The sequence below is a fragment of the Molothrus aeneus genome, chromosome 3 (assembly GCF_037042795.1).
Source record: "Molothrus aeneus isolate 106 chromosome 3, BPBGC_Maene_1.0, whole genome shotgun sequence".
In the NCBI taxonomy this organism is placed as follows: domain Eukaryota; kingdom Metazoa; phylum Chordata; class Aves; order Passeriformes; family Icteridae; genus Molothrus; species Molothrus aeneus.
The window spans coordinates 8,261,339-8,287,841 of NC_089648.1; the positions used below are offsets into that span (position 1 = coordinate 8,261,339).

At 45.6% G+C, this 26,503-nt stretch overlaps 2 protein-coding genes across 2 annotated transcripts in view; one reads left to right on the forward strand and one right to left on the reverse strand.

Moving 5' to 3' along the window:
* TP53BP2 (tumor protein p53 binding protein 2) overlaps window positions 1-900 on the forward strand; it is a 35,587-nt gene extending 34,687 nt beyond the window's left edge. Inside the window, exon 17 of the mRNA XM_066546227.1 lies at window positions 93-900. Within this exon, the coding sequence (XP_066402324.1) occupies window positions 93-134 (42 nt within the window). The 3' untranslated portion in view covers window positions 135-900. The remainder of the gene's footprint in view (window positions 1-92) is intronic.
* CAPN2 (calpain 2) lies at window positions 1-26,185 on the reverse strand. The gene is made up of 22 exons (XM_066547897.1): window positions 25,686-26,185; window positions 25,500-25,623; window positions 25,168-25,237; window positions 18,502-18,620; window positions 17,981-18,114; window positions 16,968-17,136; window positions 15,001-15,084; window positions 13,638-13,723; window positions 12,923-12,997; window positions 12,148-12,308; window positions 11,669-11,838; window positions 11,066-11,077; window positions 9,344-9,555; window positions 8,443-8,479; window positions 7,755-7,820; window positions 6,355-6,412; window positions 5,338-5,402; window positions 4,161-4,229; window positions 3,753-3,831; window positions 3,387-3,503; window positions 2,921-2,979; window positions 1-2,322 (listed from the first exon to the last, which is right to left on the reverse strand). Exons 1-22 carry the CDS (start codon window positions 26,183-26,185, stop codon window positions 2,299-2,301), a joined length of 2,490 nt encoding a protein of 829 aa, XP_066403994.1. The 3' UTR covers window positions 1-2,298.
* Between the last annotated feature and the right edge of the window lie 318 nt (window positions 26,186-26,503).

Sequence of the window (26,503 nt, forward strand, 5' to 3'; positions counted from 1 at the left end):
GAGAGGGGTTTTTTGTTCCTTTATTTTTCTTTTTAAAAAAGCAACCTTTTAAAGTACTAAAATTTTAAATCTCATTTCTGTTTTACCCTCAGCTGTATCCAAGGATTAAACCTAGACAAAGAAGCTTGGCATGAAATAGTACAGAAGCCAGATTCTTGAAGTACTAATCATGGATAACTTACAGGAAAAAAAGTCGATTTTGTGTTGGTTCCAATATCATGAGACTTATTTCAATGACAATGTAATTTGAAAGCTATGAAAAATGTGCTCTGAAAACAAATGAAGGATTGATGCATTAGCAAATGGATGAGGGCATTGTACAAGATGAAATAATGCTTACAAGCAAATGAAATTCTGCTGCCTTTGGTCAAATCAAGCCATTATGTTCAAGTACCCACCCAGCTGTCTTCAAACATGGCAGAAGAGAGTTTCACTTCTTTTCTGCATTAAATACAAGGACCTTTTGAAATTGCCATTGAAGGAATCATCATGAAACAGACAACTTGGCTTTGTCCAAATTTGTCCCAAGGCTTTTTCCAGATGGGAGAAATTGAAGTGTGTGCACAGCACCCAACTGCTTATTGCTGGAAGCAGAATGTTTGTTAAAAGAAGCTAAAAAAACTGAAGTACATCTGAAGAGTGACAACCACATGACCAATCCATTAAGCAATAACTTTTAAAAAAGCTGTAGCATCTTAGAAATTTTATGTATTCAAAATATCATGTGCTGTAACAGAAATGTAGTTTTAGATTCCTCTTTTTACAAAGAGCCTCATGTATTTATTGTATTTTGTACTTTGAAGACTAAGTGTAGAAACTTTCTGTAGTCCTTGACAATGTACTTGTTTTTACTCTTCTTGTTACTTCACCATTAAACTTTTGTCTCCTCTTATGCTTTAACTCTGGGTATTTTAATAGTGATTTTTATTAGAAATGTTACTAGTAAGACACACTGTTGTTGTACATTACATTAATTTTCAGCTACTTTCTCTATTAATCTGAACCCCTCCTCCCCCAGCCATTCAAGGTAGGTTTTTAAAATTTGTGCATTTAATATTGAGATGAATCTGCTAGTGACACATTGTTAAACGTCAAAGCTAAGGGACATACTCAAGGAAAAAACCCAACTTGGCACAAGTATTTTCCAAGTAAAGCCTTTCCTACAGAGCTCTCCTTTCTTTCTTTCTATTTGGCAATAATTTGATAGTGAACAGTATTTAACAGAGGAGCAAATAATTCCTTAAGGGTATTTAGAAAGTGCCTTCTAGGTAAGTCCTACTGCTTTCTGAAAAGGTGCCTATAAGGAACAATTAGTTTCTAAGGAAGAAATTTCCCCACAGTTCCTCAGGTGGGGAAGCTAAAGGCAGCAGCATTGAGTGTGGGGTATATAGTATCAGTTATCTATCTTAGAGACCTTTGGCTGTTCAAGCATGAGTCTGTAAAATTACCAGCTTATTTAACATTTCATTAACTGCCACACATCCACAATCAGCTCCAGCATGCTGGTTTTCCCCTTTAAAGGGCAGCAACTTCTGTTCCTCAAAGCAAAAGGCTCTGCATGTGCACTGTGAGGATCTATCTCTAAGAAAAAACTAAAAAGTGCTTATTTTCAGCAGAAATAACAGTCTGGCAAATTTTATTTCTACTTTTTTTTTTTAATTTAAATACTTTCTTGTATTGCAAAGGAAGATAAATAAGATACAGGAACTCAAGATGCCACCTGGAAGCATGGGCTTTCTCTTGGAAAAATCTTGTTGCCAACAGCCCCCTGCTCCAGGCACATCAATGCTCACTTTGGTAACAGATGTACTTGCTATTAAAATTCTTTAAAGAATATTTAACTAGGATAGTGCTGGGGCACTATCTCTGAGTACAGGTGTTTAGATATGCATTTCTATGTCTTTACTAATTTCAGATATGCAGGATGTTGTTCAAAAAGCACTTTTTAAAACCATATTGTCAAGCTATAATGAGCTTTTCTTCCCGAAGTCCCGTAAAATGCCTTAAATACAAAGATATTAGCAAAGCAGTGTTTTCAAAACTTGCACTGAGGATTGATACTAAATTAAAGCCTTTGTCCAGAGGCTGTATGATATTAGGTACAGACTGTCAAACCCATAAAAATGAGGTTGCAGGTTCTTCTGTGGAAGTAGAATGCGTTTCTTCTTACAATTGCATGCAAAATCTGCTTGCTTTGTGTAAGTTAAGGCACATTCATGTTTGCATATTACTTGTATGTAGCTTGATTATCTTCACCTGACCATGCTCTGGTTGAGGTCTCAGGCTGATGCCCGTGGCTCAAATGACAGTGAAGCACAGCCACTGTAACAAGAGAGAGGAAAACAAGGTTAAATTTAGTGAAAAGACCTGTAGCAAGCATGCATAGTTGCATTTCTAGCATACAGTCAGCCCGTTGTTACAGAAGTAATTTTAGAATCTTTCCTGAGTGTTTGAAATTTATATTTCACTTAAATCAGAGTTTTGGGATTCTTAGGTTCAGAAATAAAGTTATGTTCAGGTAATAAGCAAGTCAGACACACGTAGGAGGGTACTTTTCTCCAAACTTAGTCCTTTCTACAGGGCACACATGAAAGGCAGAAAGAAAAACAGATGTGAGCAAGACTGTCAGTCTTGCCTACACAGCTGCACCTACATTTTGGTTTGTGGACAGAAAAAGTAGGGAAGAAGCCAAAATTACAGCCAGCAAAGGGATAAAGGGCTTCTGGTGCAAGTAACTGTGTCTGTTAGAGAATATGTTGTGATGCAGGTACATTTTTAAAAGTTAACCTCTCTGAGGCTGCTTGTGTAGATAAATCCAGCACAAATGTGAGTACTTAAAACCAGCCATCCTCAGTCAGACTCTACATTTCCCCCCCCCCCCCCAAATTAAAACAAATGTTTTAGAGCTAAATGAACTTACATTAACAAGGTTCAATTCTATTGTCCCACTTTTCTCAGTATCCAGTTTTCTGAACATTTCTGTGGTTGGAGAGAGATGACAGACAAGGGTAAATACAGGAACTAATTTGAAAGTCTTCCCTTTCTTTGTGCTTCAGGATCAATAAGGAATTTAGTCCCAGCATCTAAAACTTGACAATGGCCTACACTCCAAATCAGTCAAAATCATTGTGCAGGAGCAAGACTGAACATTTTTAATTGCTCTCTAGTATTTTTAAAATTTTTAATCAATAGAAGAGTTGTTTACAGGGAAGACTCTCTGTGGTTCAGCAGCCTGGCCTAAAAGACTGATTCCTGGATCTAGGAGAAGCCAGATTAACATCTCAGCTTTGAATTTGTTTGAGCACCTTATCCTGGGCTTCATGGACAGTTTTCCTGCTGGAATCCCGAGGCAGCAGAGCCTGCCTGGTTACTGAGGGTGCACTCACTGAACAAGGTTTCGAGCCGAATCAAGCAGCGCACGAAGTTGTCAAAGTCAATGACGAGATCCTCATCAGCAAAACGAGCCACGATGACCTGATGTAACTGACAGTTCAGTTTGAACCCTGGAAATACAATGCCAAGGATTTAAAAGACTCTTAAAGACCATTAAGGACTTTTAAAGACTATTTCCAAAGAGTAAACAAAGGTACAAAATGAAATGCCTGATCCTGCGTGGTGGCAGGAGAGGAAGGCTCCAGAGTGCCCAAAATTCAGTAAGTTAAGATGGGACTGTATGGCTCTGAGCATCTCTCAACCCTGCTTGAAACTGATGGAATCCTATAAGAGAAGAATAGACAGATCAATATAAATACCTGCTGTTTCCAGTGCCCTCCTCATCTCATATGAGTTCATGGTACCTGATCGATCCACATCAATTTCTCTGTAAATTTTCTGCAAAACACAAAACCCAAAGGGAAACCTTGATAATAATGCAGAGCGTGGTTTGGCCTCTGGCAGAAGTGAAACATCTTGAAATGCAGCCTTAAAGCACTTTGCAACATTGATCTGAAGGACTTGGTACTTACTTTTTAAAGTCACTTTTAAAAGAAATTTATATAAGTTTTTTTAATGCAGTAGCCAGAGCAGATAAAGACAAAACCTGGGGGACTACAGACACAGAGTCTCTGCTCTGGGAAAGGTGACTGTGCACATTGTATGGCACAAATCAGTCTACAGCCACTTCTAGGTGTGATTGTTCTCCCAGAGGGGTTGTGCTTTACCTGGTATTTCTGAATCTTTGTCCAGAGGGTGTGGAACTCCTTCAGTCCCAGTTTGCCACTCCCATCATTCTTCTCTGAGTTAAGGAAGTTTGTTCAGAGGGAAGAAAAAGGGGTTTCCTCTCCCTCTGCTGGGTTTACTTGCATGGGCAGTTATGGCTTAAAAAAAATTGCAAACAGAAGAGGGATTCAAGTCCTCTCTGAAAGACTTGTCCTCTCCCCAGGACTCATCCTGTTGAATACACAATTGTTGTGCAAACTATCTTTCTAAATCATTAAGATCATTAATTTAAATCATGACCAGCTCACAAGCACTTTCTGCACCCCTGCTTCAGGTCTCTGTCTTTCCACTACAAATATGAACGAGCCAGGATGATTCCATTTTGTTCTGCATAGTGGGTTCAACACCTACAGTTACTGGAGCACAAGTCCTGGGTCTGGGTTCTAAACAGGAAAAGCCACAGCCAAGCCTGCTATTTGGGGACCTTCAGCTCTTGAGCAAACAGCTAACAAAAGAATCTGGGCATGGCACTGCTCCAACACCTGCCATGGAGTGCCTGTGGGCTGCTGTATTTTACACCAAATTACAGAAAAGTATCACCTTGTGTTGGTAATTTTCCCTTTTTCCAACTCTGCAGTTCAACTCCCACTGCACAGAGAAGCTGAACACAACTATTCTTAGACCTGAGCCTTCATCCTACACTTCTGCCTGTATCTTTGGAGTAACAGTTCCTAAAATCCTGCATAGTCTCTGCTTCCTGTATGGCATGTCAAAACAAACCACTATATTTGTGTCCCTCATTTTCCATTTGCTAAGTCCCTGTGGCTTTGTGATGCTCTTACCAACTCCAGCCAGATAATAGAGAGGTGAAACAACCAAGGCCATCCTCACCATGCTGAGAGCCTTTTCCCAGCACAGACATCACTTTGTCCCCAGCTAAACCAGAACACCCAACAACTGGGAAGGCTTCCAAGCAGACTTTGATAGTGGATTTTCCCACTGCCTGGGATAACACACCTCTGAACTACAATGACAAGGGAGTGGTTTTCCTAGGGGAATCAGGGTAAAGCCAGCTTCTCCACCTCAGGAGCTATTAGTACACCAGGATGGACCCACCAGGGAGCAGGGGCAGCTGGCACAGGAAGGGGAATGTCATCTAGGAAGAGCTTTAAAGGATACATCTAACAGGTCAACCATTATTTTGCATGTCTCAATACTAAAGCCATCAGATTTAATATCTTGGCCTGTAAAGAAAGAGCAAAAGACAGGATTATCACTGCATGCTGTACCACAGCACCTTCCTAAATAGCTCATGAGCTCTCCAGCCAGCTTTTATTTGCTCCCAATGGTGCCATCCTTGGAGCTGGGATGTGTCCCCAAGCAAACAGCCTGAGTAATCTGGTCTGTAAGCATGCTGCAGGAGCAAGAGACAGAGACAAAAGCTTTGCTGCTCTTACTGTCTGCCTGCAAAGTGGACTTCTGTGGGCAACATGGGCTTCCAGCTTATGAAGATCAGCAGGAGGTGGCTTCATCAAAGGCTGAAGATGAAGCCAAGCTTGGTAGCCAGCAACAGCCCATTGCTGGTTACTGGCTGCTGCACCACAGCCCTGACCACCTGCTAAGATTTCACTCTGGAAATTAAAGAGACACTTATTTCTCCAAGCACTTGTATCTTGAGCACTGTTTAGCAGGAAGTAAAATAATGCAGAGCCAAGCTAGGAATCTCTTCACAGAAACGGAAGCCCAGAGTTTAAAAGCTTCTCTTTCTCCTTGTCCTCCTTAGGGACACCCCAGACCATTGGCTGGGCTACTGCTTGAATCACTCCTGGGTGGTTCAATTCCAAAACAGCAGCAATATCTCTTCTGATTATTGTCATGGATTATTCAAATCCACCCCTCTTCCTGGCAGCCAATTCCCAGTGGCAGATGCTGGGATAAAAGACACCCATCTGTACCCTGCCAAAGCACACATCTTGTGAGACACCTTCTGGGCTGGCACAGCCCCAGCGTTTCTGCAGCCCCCCTGAAGCAGCAGAGAGAGCACATGGTCGTGGCCATATGGAGAACCAAGCAGCAGGTCTGGGGCAGAGCCCAGGCTCTGACCCTGCCCAGGTCAGCAGTGCCCTCTGTGCCCCCATAGCCACTGTGGAAACCTGCTGGTGGCATCTGAAGCTGCTGGTGGAGGAAGGCACTCACGTTTAGCCAGGATTTTATTCAAGATGCTGCGCAGTTCGAAGGCAGAGATCTCTGCATCCTGTGGAAAAGAGGAAAACAAATTTCTCACCTTGAGCTCCTTTGGGTAAGCTGGCCAATTTCTAACACCCCTTCGAGTTCAGCTCCCTTGAATGGAAGCAAGTGGGAAGCTCTCCCCACCTCCTCCCATTCCCAGGAGCACCACCAGTTCCCAGAGATTTGTGGCATTCTCTGAAAAATCCCTTCACCCAGGATTTTGCTCCTGGGAAGCTGAGAAGCCTCAGAGAAAAAGGAAAACAATTCTTATCTCATTTGCTTCTCCTGTGTTGTGCTCATGTGGAATGTGTTTGGAGATTGGTTACCCACAGGTGATTGTTCCATTGGATTCTGGTGTGAGTTGTTTTGACTCTTTGGCCAATCAGGGCCAAGCTGTGTTGGGACTCTGGAAAGAGTCACGAGTTTTCATTATTATCTTTTTAGCATTCAGTAAGTATCCTTTCTGTATTCTTTACTATAGTTTAGTTTAGTATTCTTTAATATAATATAGTATCATAAAGTAATAAATTAGCCTTCTGAGAACATGGAGTCAGATTCATCATTCCTCCCTGCCACGGGGATCCCTGCAAATCTAATAGAGATTAGCACACCCAGCAGCAAGGTGTGCCCGAGGCAAGAGCAGCCTGGGGAGAAGCCCAGCCCAGCCATATGCTCTGCCCAAGGACAAAATTTGGGCCCTGCAGAGATAAAAGTCAAGCCCACAGTTCAAAAGGAGCAGAGATTGTTCACCAGGAGCACTCCCAAATCCTCTGTGGGAGCAGGTGGGTGACTGCACACGTTCTGGGATGCACAACTATGCCCACACTTGAGAGCTGACTCTGCACAAGAACTAAACTCTGTCCTGGGGGAGGCAACTCTCTTAGCCACTTATTGTATTTGCAGGGTCCCCCATGGCAGGAAGGAATGATGAATCTGACTCCATGCTCTCAGAAGGCTAATTTATTATTTTATTATACCATATTATATTAAAGAATACTATGCTATACTATACTAAAGAATACAAAAAAGATACTTACAGAAGGCTAAAAAGATAATAATGAAAACTTGTGACTCTCTCCAGAGTCCCGACACAGCTTGGTCCCAATTGGCCAGAGAGTCAAAACAACTCACACCGGAATCCAATGAAACAATTGGATTCCCCATCACCTGTGGGGAAACAATCTCCAAACATATTCCAAAGGAGCAAAGCACAGGAGAAGCAAATGAGATAAGAATTGTTTTCCTTTTTCTCTGAGGCTTCTCAGCTTCCCAGGAGCAAAATCCTGGGCGAAGGGATTTTTCAGAGAATGTGAATGTGACACCCACTCACCAGGATGCCAGTAAGATATTACCAGAAAAACACTCACATTTCCTGCTAGCTGCCCAAAAAGCTTTTTAAAGCTGGGTTCAATGTCATCTTCACTGATCTCAGTCTGAAAAACAGAAACAGAGAATGTCAAAAGGGGGGAAGTTTCTGCCTGAGACAGACTTAATGCATTTCCTTGCCCTTAGTGAAAAATTCAACTGTTGAAGGTACAAAGTAGTTTTTACTGTGATTTTATTCAGTTTTATTTTCAGGGGCACCTCAAAATACTGGCAATTGTAAATGGTGGAAAAAACACCCAGTACACATGGGGTAGCTGCATTAGTAGGCAAAGCATCCCCAGCTCCAGCAAGACTAAACATATGGTGAGCCACTAGTTACTGCTGGAGCAGCATGACATGCAGAAAGGGCCCTGCTGCTGAAAGCTGCACTCCTGGAGTCGTGGAGAACAAAGGGAATTTCCTGGGGCTCCAGTTAATTCTTGAGATGTACCTCTGCCTGGGAAGTCCAAGTTCTAGATAAAGGACAACACTCGTTTCCATTATATTCCTGAGGATATTTCCATTTGCTTGACATCCAGATATGGATATTGAAAGATCTTTTCCCATTTTCCCATAGTGGGACAACATTTCTTGATAATGCCTATAGAAAACATCACCTTGCACAAGGAATAGGCACTCCAACCCCTTACAACAAAATTATCTCAATTGAAAACATTTCATTTGATGTACCTCATCAAAATTGCCTTCAATTTCATCATCTATCACCCTAGAAAGAGAAAGAAATCAATATTAAAATCAAAACAAGTCATGTTTATGATGCTTTTCCTTCAAGCTTCAGTTACAGAGAGGTTTTTTAAAATATGGAAATAACAGTGAGCATTCAAAAAAATTACTGGATTAATTAGCTATGGACACAGCATAGCATAGGGAAAGTTGTATTTTGCCAGCTGTGGCAACAAGAGTTTGAAAAGACACTACAAATTGTAGTGCCACAGACAGGATTTTGGGGCTCACACAACCTTTGGGTCTTTTTTTGCCTGCTTAGTACAGGACCAGGTTCTTGGGGACAAATCAAACTTTAGTCTAGTCATTTCTTCTTTAAAACAGCAAAAAAGTGAGAGCCCTAAAGTAATTCTGATGTGTCTCATGCTGAGGGAGCAGCAGACCTACAGATGGCACCCAAGAACTCCTAAGGGCCCATCATAAGCTGAATAATGGATTATTCAATCCAACAAACACCCTGGGTTTCCCACTGCTGCAGGAATATGCAGCAAAATATTACAGGACAGAGGAAGGCTTCTGCTTGCTTTGAATCAAGGCAACTCAATCCAAAAGAGCCCACAGCCCTTCCTCAGGCTTTAGCCCAGCTGCTCTTTAAGATGTGACATGTCTAAGCCTTTAAAATTTTAATTAAATAGGAATTGGGATAACAAAAACAGTAAAAATAAAATTTTAAACCGAAAAAATATAATAATAATAATAATAATAATAATAATAATAATAATAATAATAATAATAATAATAATAATAATATAACAATAATAAATAAATAAATAAATAAATAAATAAATAAATAAATAATCTCCCCCACGTGCCCACTGCTGTAATATGGTCACCACAAGCTACCTACGTGGAGTTTGCATTTTTTTCAGAGAAGACCCTGAGGCAGAAGTCTCCATTCTTGTCGGGCTCAAAGGTGGAGGGCACGATGATGTATTCCCCTGCAGGCAGCTTGAAGCGGTTCAGCACCTCCCGGAGGTTGATGAAGGTATTGGATTTTTCCCGGGCTTTGTTGGTGAGGAAGAAGTTCTTGCTCAGATGAATATTTGTCTGGCCAGAAAACTTAGGAAAAGCAAAGAAAGGGAGAAAAAAAAAACCAAACACTACAGTCTGCATGTGTTCACGATTACAAATTTAAAATAGCTTAGACATGTCTGGGGAAAAGGAAATATAAAAGATGTCCTTGAAGCCAATATATTCAGCTTGTCAGAACTGAAAAAGAAGAGAAAGGGAGTGGCACTCCTGAGATGTGGCTGCAAATGTATTTTGCAGATCATTGCAATAAATCATTTGGGTCATGCTTTTGTTTTGCAGATGATGATGGGTGGCTGAAGACATTGGGCACATTCTTCCACCAATCATTTTTCTTTAAATTGAGATGGCACATGAGCCATGTCCCTCTGGTCCCCAGACCTGGTGCCACCTGCAGCTCAGCTCTGCCTCCCAGGCCAGGCTGCCTCAGAGCAGAGCCTGCTCATGGAGGGCTCCAGGGATAAAAAAACCCCAAAATAATGAAATAAAATGATATTTGGAGTGAAACATCTAGTGAAAGGTGTCCCTGCCCATGGCAGGCAGTTGGAACTGGGTGATCTTTAAGGTCCTTTCCAACCCAAATCATTCTGTGATTCTGTGATCTTCCAGAATGAACTATTTTTGCAGAGTCTTACAGGTGGGCTGCTTCAGCTCTAGAAGCCAGCTTCAGGAATGTGCATCTTTCAGAAACCTCCTCCTTCCTCCCCTCCCAGATTTTTAAGAATGAAGAAAGAATTTGAAAAACCTGTCAGACCTGCTGCATAATGGGAGATAAAACTTCACCTTCTGGGGTAAAGAACAGTGAGAATCAGTTTTCTTATGGAAATGAAATATTTGGACAACTAGGGTGAGTGACAGAGTACTGCTAAGGCATTTAAAAAGTACATAAGAAATTTAATTAACCAGCAGCACCATTTCTTTTCCTGATGAAACCATACTTTACATAAAAACCACTGGTTTGGGCACAGCCTCAGGAGCCACAGGATGCCCCAGCTGCTTCACACAGACCCCCCCAGGGACAGCAAAACCCAGTAATGGGGTTACTCAGGGGTTTTGCTGAGCCTCAGTCCTTGCTCTGAGGAACAGCAGCTCAGAGGCATTGCTGCATTGCCACCCCTCTGTGACCCCCAGGGTGCACTATTAGCTGCCTGCAGGTAGAAACAGAGAGAAACCAAAAAAGGTGGTGCTTAGGGAAATGAATATAAACACCTCCTTGGAATATTATTCATGAGTCAAACATGAACTCTGTGCAAACCTGTAAAAAGCAGCTCTGGGGGAGCAAGTGTAGGGCTGGGCTGAGAGGAGAGCCACAGAAGAGTTGCTTTGGGGAGTTTTTGCAGCACTGAACACTCTTATCCCAATACAGGACACTCTAAAAATGCAATATCATCTCAAGACCCCTTCCAGAATCAATGGCCTATAACTGTAGACTCTGTGCAGTCATGTTGTCCTGCAGGGAAGTAGGATCCTCTGAACCTCTTCTTCCCACCAGCCACTGAGCCCCAGCTCTGCACCTTGACCACCAATCCATGGCACATACCTCTGGGGGCACCTGCAGGGAGAAAAGGAGTTATTTTGCTGGTTGAATGGTGAATGGCATCTCCATCTTCTTTTCACCATTATTTAGCAAGGACAGCCACATTCTTGGGGGAAAAAGCAAAAAAAAAAAAAAAAAAAGGCAAAAGAAAAAAAGACTTGGCTTGAGAGGAAGATAGGTGTTGAGCCCACATCACCCAAGGCCAAGTGCTGGCTCAGCTCACAGCTCCATCCCTGAGGCAGGTGAGGCTCACCTGGGGCAGCATGGGCACAGCCACAGCCAGGCTGGTTGTGGCTTCCTGCTGAATCTCCTCCCTGCAGCCCACCAGGATTTTTATTGTAGGCTCAATTTCTCTACTGTTTCTCCCCATCTCCTCTTTCTCACTCCTGGCTCTCTGACCTTTCCATCATCAGGAAAGGAGGCAGGGGTTAAGCAAGCACAACGCAGCTTTTTGTTTCTTTACAGCCTCCTTGCTGCAGCTGCTGTCCAACTCAGCCCATCTGAGTTCTGATGGAAAGCCCAGTCTGGGAACTGCACTATCCCATTTATGGGAGAGATTAAATTAGATTTTCCCTTTTCCTCCCAAGCCTTGTCAGCCTTCCTTGCCTCATAAATGGCAAAGCCAATGGTGTGCATGTCCTCGCCCATCTTCCTCTGCTTCCGACGGTGCTTCTGGATCAGCCCAATGAGGAAAGTGCAGCCCCCCTCAGGATCATCAGGGTCCTCATCTTCTTCCTCCAGCTTGATCAAATACTGAGGATTCGTCCAGAACGTGTCTGGGAAGTGGATTTAAGCAAACTACTCAGAGGCTTCTTTGATAGCAACCGTGATGATATTTAAACATGTCAGAGGTGACAGATGTAACTCTGACTGCCAAAATCAGCTGTTAGAGAGAAAACCAATGCACTGCCCTGCCCAATCCCACCCCAGCCTTTACAACCACAACAGACCCTCATCAGGGAGCCACATTTCCCACACTTTTTGGAGGTTAGTCCTAGATATCCCATAAGCCATCCCAAACCATCTCCTGGAAGCTCCCAGAGAAAGTACAAGCACACAAGTAGAAGGTTTCCACATTTTCTTACTTGGGTAGTTCCTGCAGCCCCCTGCAGTGGCTCCTCTCCTCCAGTTGCCATCCAGCTTCTGCAGGCTCCACTTTTTGTACTTGTCACTTGCCAGGGTGTCTGGAGTCAGGTTGCAGATCTCCAGGCGGGAGTAATGCCTCAGGAAGTCATTGAACGCCATCCTGTGGGAGAAATGCCACTGGCAACCTCTCCTCAGCAGGGTTTTCCATCCCATTCCATCACCTTGTCCATCCTCCCTCCCTGCCTCCACTGGGATTCAGCACCAGGGCTTGCGGTGAATTTGCACACAAACTGGGAGAGGTTGTTTTGCATGAATAAAAGCAGAGCAGCTGACATTCCCTGTCACCATCCTATTTTCTGAAAAATCTCTTGGCCCAGGATTTTTCTCCTGGGAAGCTGAGAAGCCTCAGAGAAAAATGAAAACAATAATTATCTGATTTGCTTCTCCTGTGTTTTGCTGCTTTGGAACATGTTTGGAGATTGTTTATCCAACAGGTGATTGTTTCATTGGATTCTGCTGTGAATTGTTTTGACTTAATGACCAATCAATTCCAAGCTGTGTTGGGACTCTGGAAAGAGTCACGAGTTTTCATTATTATCTTTTTAGCCTTCTGTAAATATCCTTTCTGTATTCTTTAGCATACTTTAGTATAGTATTCTTTAATATAATATAGTATCATAAAGTAACAAATTAGCCTTCTAAGAACATGGAGTCAGATGCCACAGGGCACCCCACAAATACAACAATTCCCTTCTGCTGGAATGTGACACTCACCAAAATTCCCCATCCTCGTGTCTCCTGGTCAGTCGCTCCCGCACCTCAGGGTCAACACCACTCCAGTTTGGGCAGCTGGAAGAGAACCCCACAACAACTACAGCCCATGGGAAAGGTGAAACTCTCATGTGGCTGTTCTGGCACAAGATCTGACTTTTAGTAGTTCCAGAATTCTCAAATCACTGCAGAACTAAAAATAGATGCACTTGGCACATAAAATACTTCACTTCTCAAATATCCAAGGTAAAGGATGAGAAACAGAGTGTTATTTTGAGAAAGTGTCTGGACTAAGACAGAAAAAGGAAGAGTCAGAATAAAAACTGCCCAGCCACAGAAGTGACTAAACTCCAGCTTTCATGGCTAACAGCAGAAATGGACTTTTAAAGCCCTTTTAGAAAGTGAGTTTTCAGAAGCTCACCACTGAATCCAGGCTGTTAAATAAGGAGAAACTACAGGGAGCTTTCTAGGATACACCAACCAAATCTCTGCATCTTACACAAAGGCTGTAATTTCCATGAAAGGCACCACACACTGTGATGGCTACCAGGGAGATGACAGCAAGGGGATGCTTCTCTCTGAAACAGTTCCATGTGAACACCACATCCAGACAGGACTTACAGAGGAATTTCAGGAAGGGAACAGACAGAAAAGCACAAAAACACAACTGCAACCCTGCAGGAAAGGGCTACTGGCAACAAGGAAGCCATTGACTCACTTGTCATTCCATTTCCCAGTCCACTCCACTTCTCCCCAGGGATTTCGGATTCTGATCAGCTTCTGCACAGTTCCTCGGAAGTTCACCTGATGGGGTCAGAAGTGGATGGAGAGGCACCAGGGACTCAGCACCACATTCCCTCCCTCATCCTCTCCAGTAATTAAAAACGTGACAGAGCAAGTATCTCAGTGCTGGGCATGACAACATGCACACGTTTGGTCCAAAAGACAAAAGTGCAACTGGTTCTGAGTGAGCTTCACACAGCCAGGCTTGTCCAGAGAAGTTTTACAGCATGCACAAACCAAAGCCCATGAAAACCAAAATGTCTGATGTGTGCTGCTAAAAAATCACCTTTGATAGGCTTACAAGCAAAGGGAGTGTAAAACTGCTATACAAAAGCTAAAAAAGCAGGTACAGAGATATTTCTCAAAGACATCACTAAGATACAAATTGTCTCTTCACATTCAAATGCCTTTTTACCTCCGTGTTTATATGTTAGAGGAGCCAGGACACTGAGACTGGCCACAACTCCTCTGACCACACCAGTGCCCCACAGAGCAGCAGCCTCAGCCCCCCTCTTGTTACCTGCAGGTCTCTGCAGTCCAGAGATGACACCCCAGATGAAATATCCTTACAGAGTCTGCACTCAAGATCTCCAAAGGAGCAGCCTGGATAAATCATGCCCACTTGTGAACTAAGGTGAACAAACTCCCTCTTCCCTGCTTTTGCTGTGAGAAGAAGACCAAATGCACACCCACAAACCAGCACAGCATGTCAGCAGCTTTCTATACCTCACCCTGAACTTTCAAAAAGTATTTCAGAAACAATTACCAGTGAACTAAGCAAAAACCTGCTGCACACATGGAAGGATGCCATGATCTGCTTCCTTTGTTTTGTCTTCACCAGTCACCCACTGGTGAAGACACCCACCACTCTTGGGCAGGCCTCTTGTGCTTGGACACCAAGCCCAGCTGAAATGTGCTGCTCAACCACTCTGGGGACAATAATACTTTTTTTTTTTTTTTTGCTCAGGACACTTCTTGCTGCGCTTCTGAGGTAAAAAAAAAAGTGTGGCCTGCTGTACAGAAGTTCACTGAAGAGGACAGCATGCCTTCTGCACAGAGCTGCTCACTGGGAAATAGCCATGCTCATGGAATAAGAGGGGATTGTTTTTTGGTCAAACACCCAAGAAGGCAAATCTGTGTTTATCCAAAACATGCCAACTAATCAAGCATTCCTTCAGAAAGAAGAGACTCACAACCCAATCCAGCAAAATGGGTGACACTTGGGAATTTGCAGTGTTGAAGATGGGTTTGTGGCTGCCCCACACAGACCCTGCTGCAGCCTGGGGTGGCACACCTACCTGCTCTGCCCCGGTGACCGAGTACGCGTGTCCCTTCACCAGCTTCTGGGAGGTGACTGCTTCTGTTTCTGCAGCACTGGTGATCTGCAGGGCAAAGGACATCACTGACTGCAGCTTCCCATGGGCAGGGGATCCAGCAGAGCAAAGCTTCCCCCTCCAACAGAGCTGTCAGCTCGCTGGGAGGCTGCAGGAGTGGCTTGGCTGCTGCACCACAGCCACAAGAGCGACAGAGCAGGGAGAGGGGACAGCAGCACGTGGGGTGGTGCTGGGATCCCAGGGAATATGCCATGTTTGTGGCGTGGGGTGCACACCAGAAGCCTGGCACTGCAGCAAAATTCCCTCCTGGCTCCAGAACACTCAATGTGGTGCAGCCACTCTTGTGCACCTCCAAAGGGGATGCACACCATAAACTCCAAATTCTCAAAGAACCAGCAGAAAAACAGGGAGTGACTGGCGTGAGGCTCCACTGGGATCACACCCAGCTCCAGCAAATTTCAGGGTCAAGACAACCCCTGCAGCTCCAAAGCAGGGCGGGACGTTCCTGTCCCTTTCCCCAGCCCTGGGATCTGCCCTGCAGGGCAGCAAGGGAAGAGGCTGAACTTTGGATGCCATTCCTACCTGAGGGCACATCCCTCTCAATTTTTCAGAGCCACTGCTTGGGTAGTCCAGCTTTTAAACACTGCAGAGAAAAGTCACTTCTTGCCAGACAGTGAATGTTTAACCACCTATGAAACATCTGGCTGTCACTGTCTTTCCACCATTTCAGAAGTGTGTGACCTCTAAACAAGCATATTTGAAGCTTAAACAGAGAGGATTGGATGGAGCAGGCAGGATTCCTGCTGTCAATTACTACCCAACAGCATACTCTCCATTTAATGCTTAATCTCTGTGTCTCTATTTCTCTTACAGAAGAGAAGGAAAGATTTTGCAAGCTTTTTATTTTTTGCCAAGGATAAACTCAGCAACAGTTAATTTACACTCCAGAAAGTGGCAGCACTTATCAACAACATAATATATTTACTCTCCCCCCCACCCACCCAAGGGATTTGTATAAGTCTGGGGCAAAAACCCAGATGTCAGATTCTTATCTAAATGCAAACGAGTAAAACAGGCCTTGAAAATACCATGAAGTCAAATTGACATTAACCAAGCACTTTTCCTGCTGTGAAGCTTCCCTCTCCTGGGACTCAGATTTAACTTGAAAAATGGGAGGAAACATTTACATTTATATCATGAATGGAGTTTTTGTAAACAATTTACCTTCCCTTTAGACATAACTAAGATGCAATCTCATTTGGGAGGAGGGTGATTATCACAATAACAATACCTAGACTCATTTCAGTAAGGCTAAAAGCAATGCTGAGTCCTTGAAGGCAGGGCCAAAACTCCTCTTTTCTTTCCCATGTGGGTCCAGCTTCTGACAACGTGTCTTCCCATAAAACCTTTCAAAGGTCTGGCAACAGTTCGAGCTTCTCTGCTTCAAGAACAGAGCCCAGAGTTTTTGGGAACATTTCAGGTACAACTTGTGCAACAAAAAGGCTGCAGCAAGGATGGACGTTGTCACCTCTGAGCACCTGACTGCAGGAGCCATTAGCAGCAGCTCTCTCAGCCTGTGCCATCCTGCTGCCAGGCTTTCTTAGGAACACAGATGCCCATCAGCACCCCTGACAAGTTCCCTGTGTGATTCATTACCCTCAACCTGCCACACAGCAGAAGGTCTCATGGAAGAAGCACAAGGGAGGGAATGAATTTTTTACATCAGCTAATTAAGTTTAGTTTCAGCCTATCCCCCATGAGGGCACATGTCTGAGTCACAGCTGTGGGTGAGATTCTTCAGGCACAAGGCAGAGCAAGGAGCCACAGGCAGAGGGGGCTGGCATGCTGTGTGCAGCTCCTGCAGGTGCAGCACAGCTCCACCCCCAGCCTGTGTGCGCAGCAAGAGCCCAGAAATAAACCTGCTAACTCACATCAATGGAGCAGCCAAGGAGAGAGCCTTTCTGGAGTGCCTTCTGGATGATCTTGAAGAGGTTGGGGGGTGGCTTCTGCAGCTCGTACCATTCTGCAATGCCACCAGTGAAGTCCTCAAAGCCTTCGGTGGTGGTGCCACCAGAGAGGGACTCATAGGAGCCATTCAGCCTGCACAAAACGGAGGACAGACACAACCATCAGGCTCCCTGCTCTCTTCTTCTCACACACACACAACCATCAGGCTCCCTGCTCTCCCCTTCCTTCAGGAGAGGCACTCAATGTGCCAGCTGTCACAGCATTGCTGCTCATTCAGCTTTGCTTCTTAGAACTCTGTACTTGGAAAACCCAGCACAAAATATTAAACAATCATGCATACACCTTGCAGGTTCAGTCGTATCAATGACAGGAATAATGAACGCTATCTGAAGAAAAAATAATATGTTAAAAAAAAATTAAGACCAAACAATTTGCCTCTCTAGTTCCACAGTCTTTAAATCCCTTTAACAGTTACGGGTCTGAACTTCAACAGATCTAAATTTCTTAAATCAATTCAAAATAGTAGAGTTGGAGGACATAACTCCTCTCTGGCCATCCCAAAAATGGAGATTCAGATATGAGCACTGAGCACAGACCTGGGCACACGGACTGATGTGCTCTGCACACTGAAGCACTGGCGGCTGCCAAGCCCTCAGAGGTGCATAGAGCACACAAAATGGAGCTTCCCAGGCTCTGGTGACAGCAGGCTGCTCCAGAACAGCCTCACCATGAGCTCCAAGAGCTGCTTTTCTTGGCTAGCAACAAACCCAATGCTTTTGGCTCCTTGTCTCAGGCATCTGTCAACAGAGCGGTACCAAAGGAGCCATTGTGGGATACCCCAGCAGAGAGCCATTTCCTGAGATACCCCAGAGCTGCAAAGGCTAACAAGCGGACTGACACTCTGAATGCACAGTCACCATGCAGCTGGGGGTGCTGTGGGGGATGTGAGTGGGGGGAAGCCTGGCCCCTGACTCACTTGGCATAGGCCTTCTCCAGCAGCGCGCTCCAGAACTCGCCGCCCTCGGCCGAGTGCACGAAGAGCAGCTCCCCGTTCTTGGTGGGCAGCCTGTCATCCACCACCACATCCACCCACTCCCCATACTGCCAGAACTGAGGGAAGAGAGCACAAACATCCATCACCATGCCATGCTGATGCATGATCACCATCCCATCACCGGCATATTTGTCTTTGAACGTCGATGTCCCTGGAGAAAAGCAATGCCCCCGCCCCAGCCAGCTTCACCCCACCCTGTTCAGGGATGCACATACTCACATACCCTTCCTCAGGGAGGAAGGACCACAAAGGCAGCCCCTGCTCCCAGATCTTTGCTTAATGGCCTTGTTCCTTCCACCACCCTTTTTAGATGTCTCCTTTTTTCTGTCTGGCTTTTCGACATCCCACAAAGCCATGCCAGGAAACATCACACATGGATACATAGCCAGCCACATTGGCTCCTGCCCAATAGCACTGAGAGGAAAAGGCTGTTTTCCACATACCTGGAAGTGGAAAATTCCTGCATATTTATCCTGGAAGCTCTGGTCTTTGGGAACAACACGGGCCAGAATTTCTTCATTCAGGGTGAGAGAAGCAATGGCTGCCAAGAGCCAACAGTCTCCTGTAAAAAGAAAAGGAAAATAAAAAAAACCAGACAGCATTCATTATTCAAACTTTAGTTTTTGCGCTGCATCAGGATTGTGCATTATAACCAATAATTCCCTCAGATGGGATAGGATTATCCATCCCATCACTTTATCTCTCAGATAGATCAAATATCCTCCAGATCCAGGCAAGTGTTTCCTCAAGACCAAAGTCATTAAAAAAAAAGTCAAAGCAAGCTTTTTCTGACCTACCACCACAGTGATCACTCATTCTGGCACCGTTTGAAAGAAAACTTAATATTCAATGGGGTGCCTGTATGATAGGAAGCAGCATAGAGAAAAAGCAAAGAGCCTGTGGGCACACACTGGTACTTAGGGGTGCAATTTCTCCTCAGAGGTGTTTTCTCAGGCACAGGCTGCATTATTTTCCCTTCTCCAAGGGAAAAGTTTAATAAACAAGTTTATTTTAACAAGTTTAATAAACATGTTCCTTGTTATCCAGACACATGTCCTGCAGGCAAGCTCCCTTTAAGGTTTCTTGCCAGCCTCCCTGCAAACAGGAGCTCCTTTCACCTTACACATCTCTGAGGCTCTTGCTCCAGGCCTGTCTGTTTAGTCCCATGTCTGGTGTCCAGCACAGTCACCAGAGAGCCAGGAAAGGCCTGAAGGCAGGCTCTGTTCCCAGCCCCACACACCTCCTCATCCTGCCTGGGATGGAGCCAACACCCACCAGCCCAGCCCTGCACACCACAGGCTGCCTGGACAGTGTTTTTCCACACCATCTCCTGCCACACAGAGGGAGGAAGAGACCTCAGCTCTGTAAACATTACACCTCTACTTTCTGGAATTCTTTTCAGAGCCCAGTTTTACTTTTCCGGAGCAGTCACCTCTCTGCTCAGCCATGGGCCTCCTGCAGCCCATTGGTGAGGTGGTCAGAGATTTACAGAGCCAGATGATATTGATGCAGGGCACCTCCAATGTGGTGAATCATGTGCTCTGACTCTATGATTTCAGAAGGCTGAACAAATGCTTTATTGAGCTATATTACACTAATTTTTTATTCTATTATATATATATATATATATAATATAAAAATTATTCTAAATTAAAGAGAACCCATGGCTGTCTGGAGACAGTCACGACACAGCTTTGACCCAATTGGTCAATCAATCCAAACAACTCTCACCAGAGTCCAATTAACAAATCACTTTGGGTAAACAATCCCCACAACACATTCTACATGTGCCAAACAACAGGAGCAACAAGTAGAGATAAGAATTGTTTTCTCTTCTGCCTCTTGTGCTGCCTTCCCCAGGAAAATCCCTTGGAGGGAGAATTAAGTCTCTCTCTGTTCAGAGAATGTGGATGCCACAAGATGATGCCCTGACTGCCACAGCCCAACACAAAACTCCTTGTTACCATCCCCAGATCTGCTGTTCCCTTGCTTTGTGAACAGGGGGCAGTTGATATTGCACAAGAGATCCCACAGGAGAGTCCTGCAGCATTGCAGCTTCAATGTGTGAACCTGCCACGGCTGTCAGCAAGCAGCAGTCCCTACACAGCCACCTCTCTGCCATGGGAAAAGGCTCAAAAGCTTGTGGGTGAGAAGCTGGGATCCAAATGGGACAAAGTCTCAGGGTGAATGAACTCTAAAGCAGCTCTGGAGGTCCAAATGCATCACTCAGGCCCAAATTCATCACTGCTCGGACAACACCAGCAGGAGCATGGACAACCTGCAGCTCCCTCCAGGCTTGGCACAGCTGACCCCCAGCAGCAACATCTGTCCCACACTTCTTTTCACATCTCAGGAAAGGTAGAAGAGGTGAAATTGCAGAAGAAAAATAATAATCATAATAATAATGAATAATTTCAAAACCTAAGGTGCTTTTACTGCTTCACAACCTGGAGGGGAAGAACTGAACATAAAACTTCCCCTTCAGCCCCACCTCTGGCTGCTTGTACTGGAATGGAAAAATCAGCCTGTCAGAGAAGTTTTCCAACAGGAAAGTCACCTTGCTACTCTCCTGTGACAGACCATGAAGCAATGATGAAATTCCTCTCCCTGCTCTGTCACAGCACATCCAGCTGGCCCTGCAAAGTGGGGACTCCTCTCACAGCCTCCTTCAAGGAGCTGAGACCTCCTCCCTGGGAGCTGCATCCAGAGGCAGCACTACCCACTGCAAAGGTGTTTGCTGGGAAAGACAGAGCCAGGAGGAAAGAGTCTGGCTCAGAGGGCAGCTGTCACACCGTTCTTCCCAAGAAATATTAGTATTTCTATTCCACAGCCAGGGCAGGGGCTGGGCAGGCAGGGAGCAGCACAGGGAGAGCAAATGAACAACCCAAATGGCCACAGCAGCTCAGGAGGGCTTGCTCAAGAAGCTGATCAGACCTCCAGATGGTGAACATGCACTCCAGTGCTGTAACACATCCTTGAGTCATGCTTCCCCTGGAGGTAAGAAGCAAGGAAATTCCAGGGGAAACACCCTCCAGAGCACCTCCACGCCCACAAGCAGAATTTATAAAGAATTTCCTTGACTTTCCAGCTGTCTCATCAAGGCAGACTGAAATTACAGACTGTTGTAGAAATCTCTGTTGAAGCTTATACTGGTTTCTAACAAGAATTTGGAATCAAACACAAATCTTAACTTTGACAGCTCTGGGCAAGGCCCTGAGGTTTAAAGGCAGCTGCAGCATATGTGGAAAACATCCTTTGGTTTCCACACTTAAAAGTGCCGAACAGCCAGGATTTCATCTCTACCTTGTGAACAGCCATCACTAAAATAACACCTGATAATTCCAACTCTGGATGAGAACAGATCTTGTGATTCTACCTGGAATCTTAGCACCAGGCAAGCTTGAGCAGGGTATTTACCAAATAGCCTGAACTTCCAGAACTGGTGCTTCTGCAAGGTTCTTGACAGTGATTTTCTTTTGATAGGGAAGGAAAGTCCAAGGAGAGGCTGACAGAAAGGTTGCTTAGAGCCTGAAAGGAGTGTTAGCAAGGCTACATTTATCATAAATAATTTTTGTAAGCAAACAGTAGGCAGGACAAGGTTATCAGAAAAGGGAATATTCTCAGGCTGTGAGTTTATCTATAACATATATTATTAACAAGAAGTGCTATTTTTTGTCCTGTCATGCTTACTTTTTCCTGCTTTCAATTTTTTACTTGTAATTTTCATATACCCATCTCTGCATTTACCTAATCTCCAGCTCTAAGAAGAACATTGGGGAAAAAAAAAAAGTAATTGCAAGGCAAGCATAAACAGCCCTAAGGGCTTAAAATTAACTATTCTGGAAAAAAAAAAGGCAAACAAAACACACCCATCAAATGCCTGAAGGGCTGTAAGCAAAAGGCAGCTCCTCTGGTACTGCACAGCTCATGTAAGAGTATGGGGTAAAAGGAAAAATGTGCATTCTGCCAATCACAGAGTCATCATTATTTTAAAGCAGTCTTAGATTAACAGCTACAGAATGTATTTATGTTAATTAATTAATATTAATTGTGATATTAAATAATTAAAATATTTAATTTTATTTTAATTTAATTGCAACAGTTAATAAAATAATTATTAATAATTTAATTATTAATTAATTAAATTAATACCACAGCACTCCAGAATGTTTTCTGGTTACAAACACGAGGCTGTGGCAACCCACTGGCAGTGGAGTGGCTGTCAGCATGAGAAAACCAAGGGTCTGATTTGGGAAATTCAACCTCTTCAATTTGTTATTTTTTCACACCTTTGTTACGTGAGGAGGAGACACCTGCATGCAAACAGCAGCTGGTAGATCCTGTGCTGTTTACACCCCAGTGTTGTGATACCATGGTGACATCCACTCCAAAAAAAGGTGGCTAAGGGTGAACCAGGCTTCTCTGGCTTTGGAACCTCCCCTCAGCTGTAATGAGTCACCACATCCCACGTGCTGCCATTTGGAGCCAAACACCATCGCTGACTTTGCAGGTCTGATACTGCAAAACCAACTCCAAATCCTCTCCTTCAAAAGTTTCTCCTAAGGAAAAAAAAAACCAAAAAAACCAACAAAACCCAACAACAACACACCAAAACAAAAAAAAACCCAAAAACCTCACAAGGCCAGAATAAAGGATAATCCAAATCCCAAGGGGCAGAACTTTGGTGTTTGGAGAACCTTTTCTGCACTGATGATCAGCTATGCCTTACATGGATCACAGTTTCTTATAGTCCAGGTCCAAAGCAATTGAACAGATTTATGCACCTGGCCAAAGACTCCTGAGCTGAAAGAAACCCTGCTCATTAGCTGAGCTGTTTGGTGACACATTCCCTGCCAAGAAGCTGCCATGCAGATGTGCTCTGGATGCCCCATCTGTCCCTGCAGCACTCCCAGAAGTTCTGAAGGGCTCAGCAACAGCACTGAAACTCCTCATAGGCACAGGTCTGTTGCTTTTTGATCAAGCCTTTTGGGGGATAAATGAGACTACAAAAGCTTCCCATAGAAAAGAAGCAGGATAATAAAAAGTACAGGTTTCCAAAAGCACCTGGCATCTTCCAGTGCAATCTTCTCTAGAACATCCTGAAATGTGATGGGACATGAACATTCAAAGTAAATACAAACCTCAAGTAAATGTAAGCTTAAGCAAATTTCTCAATAGAAATGCTGGTGTCAGATAAGGCAGTGGAAAAAAAGAAAAAAAAAAAAAAAGAAAGCATTTGTACAGTGCATCTGCCAGCCCCATTGTGTGAAAGAGCAGAGATTCCATCCAGGCTCTTTGGAACTCAGTGGCTACACAGAGATAAGATCAAAAGCATCTAATTTTTAATCAACAAGTGTCACACAAGACCAAAATCCTGCCCAGATTAATGAGACAGACAGGAGAGTCATTGCAGTACTTAGTGACAGTGAAAGAGGGGATACAAACAAGAGCACTGACAACCTCTGAATCAGATTCAGTCAAGAGTACAAAAATACCAGCTGTGAGTCACTTCATATCCTCTGGTGATACCATAAACCCCATGAGAACATCTGACTGCTCCAAAGAGCACTAGGGCAGCAAATGCTTTCATCAATTTAAAAACAGAGTTTGGTATTAGCAACAGCAATTTCACAACTTGAAAATGAAGCTTCAGATCTTTCATTCCCATGCCCTTGCTGCCACAGCATCTGCAGAGAAAAGCTGGAAAAGCAGAAGGCAGAAAGCAACTAAGTGACTCCACTAAGATCTCTACAGAAATGCCAGATGTTGAAATGGCATTACAGTAAACTTTAACTTCAATTTGAAGACCTTCATACCAGAAAGTTTCACAATAAAAAGAGATAACAGATGTCTGGCACGTGTGTTTAAGCACTGGGACATGCTTCATGCCAAAGCAGTCATGGTGGGAGACATGGTCTAGGGTGGAGAGAGCGCAGGAAGGAAGGAAGCTGGTGACATGGCAACAACTTTGCCAAACCCACACCACCAGTGATATTGGGGCATGGGCAGAACCAAGTTCATATCTAAGTATTTTCACTGTAATGGATTTTTTATACAAATTGCATCTGGTTGTCAAAGCACTAACCTAGAAACCATATTTTTCTGAATGAAAACATAAGCACAAAATATAAACTTCTCTGCCGGTTCCATTTTTGGACACGAACCCGCAAATAGCAGCAGTGGGACTAGAAACTAAGAAGTGGCTGTGTGGTGAATATTTGAAAGCAAACAAAGAGAATTTGGTTCCTTTGCCAAGTGCAGGAGCACAGCACAGCTCATATTAGTCATGTTTCCTACAGGAGAGCTCTCCCTCAACCACACTGTCTGTCTAATCCAAACTACTCTCACTACAGCTATGGAGCAGGAGCCCACTACTGCTTTCATTTCACTTTAGTTCTTCTCCTCATACCTCTGCAGACATCCTCCAGCTAAATGATGCAGACATCCTCCATCCTCCTGTCAGGCAAGGCAGGAGAGAGGCTTCCACACTGGGATAGCTGTGCCCTCACAGCCAGGCTAAGCCATTTGCTCCCCACTGTCCCCTGGTACTTCCCTGCAGCTCCCAGAGCTTCCCTGGAGAGCCCCACCAAGGGGCTGCCATTGCACGAACTGAGCAGAAGCCTTAGCAAAAGCAGAGGGCTCACAGGCTGGCCCATCCCTCCTGAGACACCCCAGTTTTGTCTTCCCTGAGAGCTGGGAATCCCCCATACAACTTCTTTTCTCTCTACAGCATCTCCCCAGGTTTCAGGAGAGTCCTCCTGCCCAGCAGAACTCTCTCCCACTGGGGAAAGGGAAGTCCTGCTATGCACACAGCTGACTGTTAAATGCAGAAATGAGCCAGGCTGCTCTCAGGCACATGGATATGGATGAGAACATGAAAGGAGCTGGCCATGATCAGAAAATCCATCAGGAAACCAGCGTGTGCCGCCCCTGCTTGGTGCACGCAGAGAGGCTGTGCTCAGTAACCACACACATGCAAATGCCAAGGAAAGGCGAGAAAGGTCTGGTTTGAAATGAATGGAGGTGGGAGGATGCAAAAGGAGGTATTCACAGCCGTGTATAAACCGTGGTGGCCTGCACAGAGAACTCAGCTTTGAGCCCCACCTTACCTAAGGCCCCTTGGCAGATGTCCGTGCGAGTGGCTCCTCCCGCTATGAACTGGGGGTTGGCACACAGCTCCTGGCAACAAAACAAGCCCGGCATTACACCTGGCCGCAGGTGAGGCACGGAACGAGGCCACACTTGCAGCAAATTAACCAAACCATTGACCACAGCAGCGAGCACCACAGAGATGGAGCGGGGCAGGAACGGGTGCGGGCTCCAGACACAGCAAGCACAGTGAGAATCACGCTGGTGACCAAAGCTCGGGTGCAGCCAGCTCACTTCACAGGACGTGCGCTGCATTTTCACATGCACAGTGCACACACTGCTCTGCCATTACCTCCCCACCACTGACCACACCAAGGTCTTTCAGAAGTGCCTGGAGGCACCCCGGAGTCCACCAGACCCCATGGCTCCCATGGCTGCTTCGGGAATAAACCGCACGGTGGTCAACTCTGGCTCTGCTGAAGGAAAGAGTTATCGGAAGGGACAGCCCCAAGCGCTACCCAAAGCCATCTGTCCACACGGGGAGTTCTGCATGGAGAGCACAAAACGACTTTTGTGACTCGTTTGTTTCCCAGGCAGAGCCAGCCACGCTGCCAGCCTGTCCCCGGAGCAAAGGGGACCCTGCGGTGCCCGGAGCATCCGCACGCAACGAGAGCACCGCGCCCCGACCGCCGCCCCCGCACGGCTCAATCCACCCCAATTTAGGGGCTGGGGGAAGCGGGAAGCCGGGGGATGCTGTGGAACGACGCTACCGAGCATCCCCCCATTCCCCCGCCGCCCTACCGTGGGTCTGCGCCAGACGACGCCCTGTGTCTTGTGCGAGCGGGGCCCCAGCTCCCGGTAGCCGAGGGCGGTGGGGCCGGCGGGGAAGGAAGGGTCCTGGAAGAGCCGCCCCTCCTGCAGGCACTGCTGCCGCAGGGCCCCGAAGCGCTGCCCCAGGTAGGGCACAGCCCGGTCGTGGCGCCCGGCGCCCAGCGCCACCGCCCGCTCCTTGGCCAGCGCCTCCGCCATCCCCGCCATCGCTGCCGCCGCCCCGCCCCGGCTCGGCGCGGCTCATCCCGGCTCGGCACGGCCCGGCCCCGCCTGTCAGCCCTCCCCTCCCGCCCGTGCCACGCCGCTGCTCGGCCCCGCCGCACCCCCGGCGCGGCTCCGGCCTCTCCGTGCCGGGGAAATTTCCCCTCCCGGTCTCTGTCCAGCTGTCGTCCCGGGCGGGAGCATCTCTGCCTCAGCGGGCGCCCCAGCAGCTTCACACCTGCGCCGTCCCTGGCTGCCCTGGATCCACGTGTAGGCATCAGTTCGAAAAGGTTGGTATTTTCCGTGTGAAAATCAGAACTATCC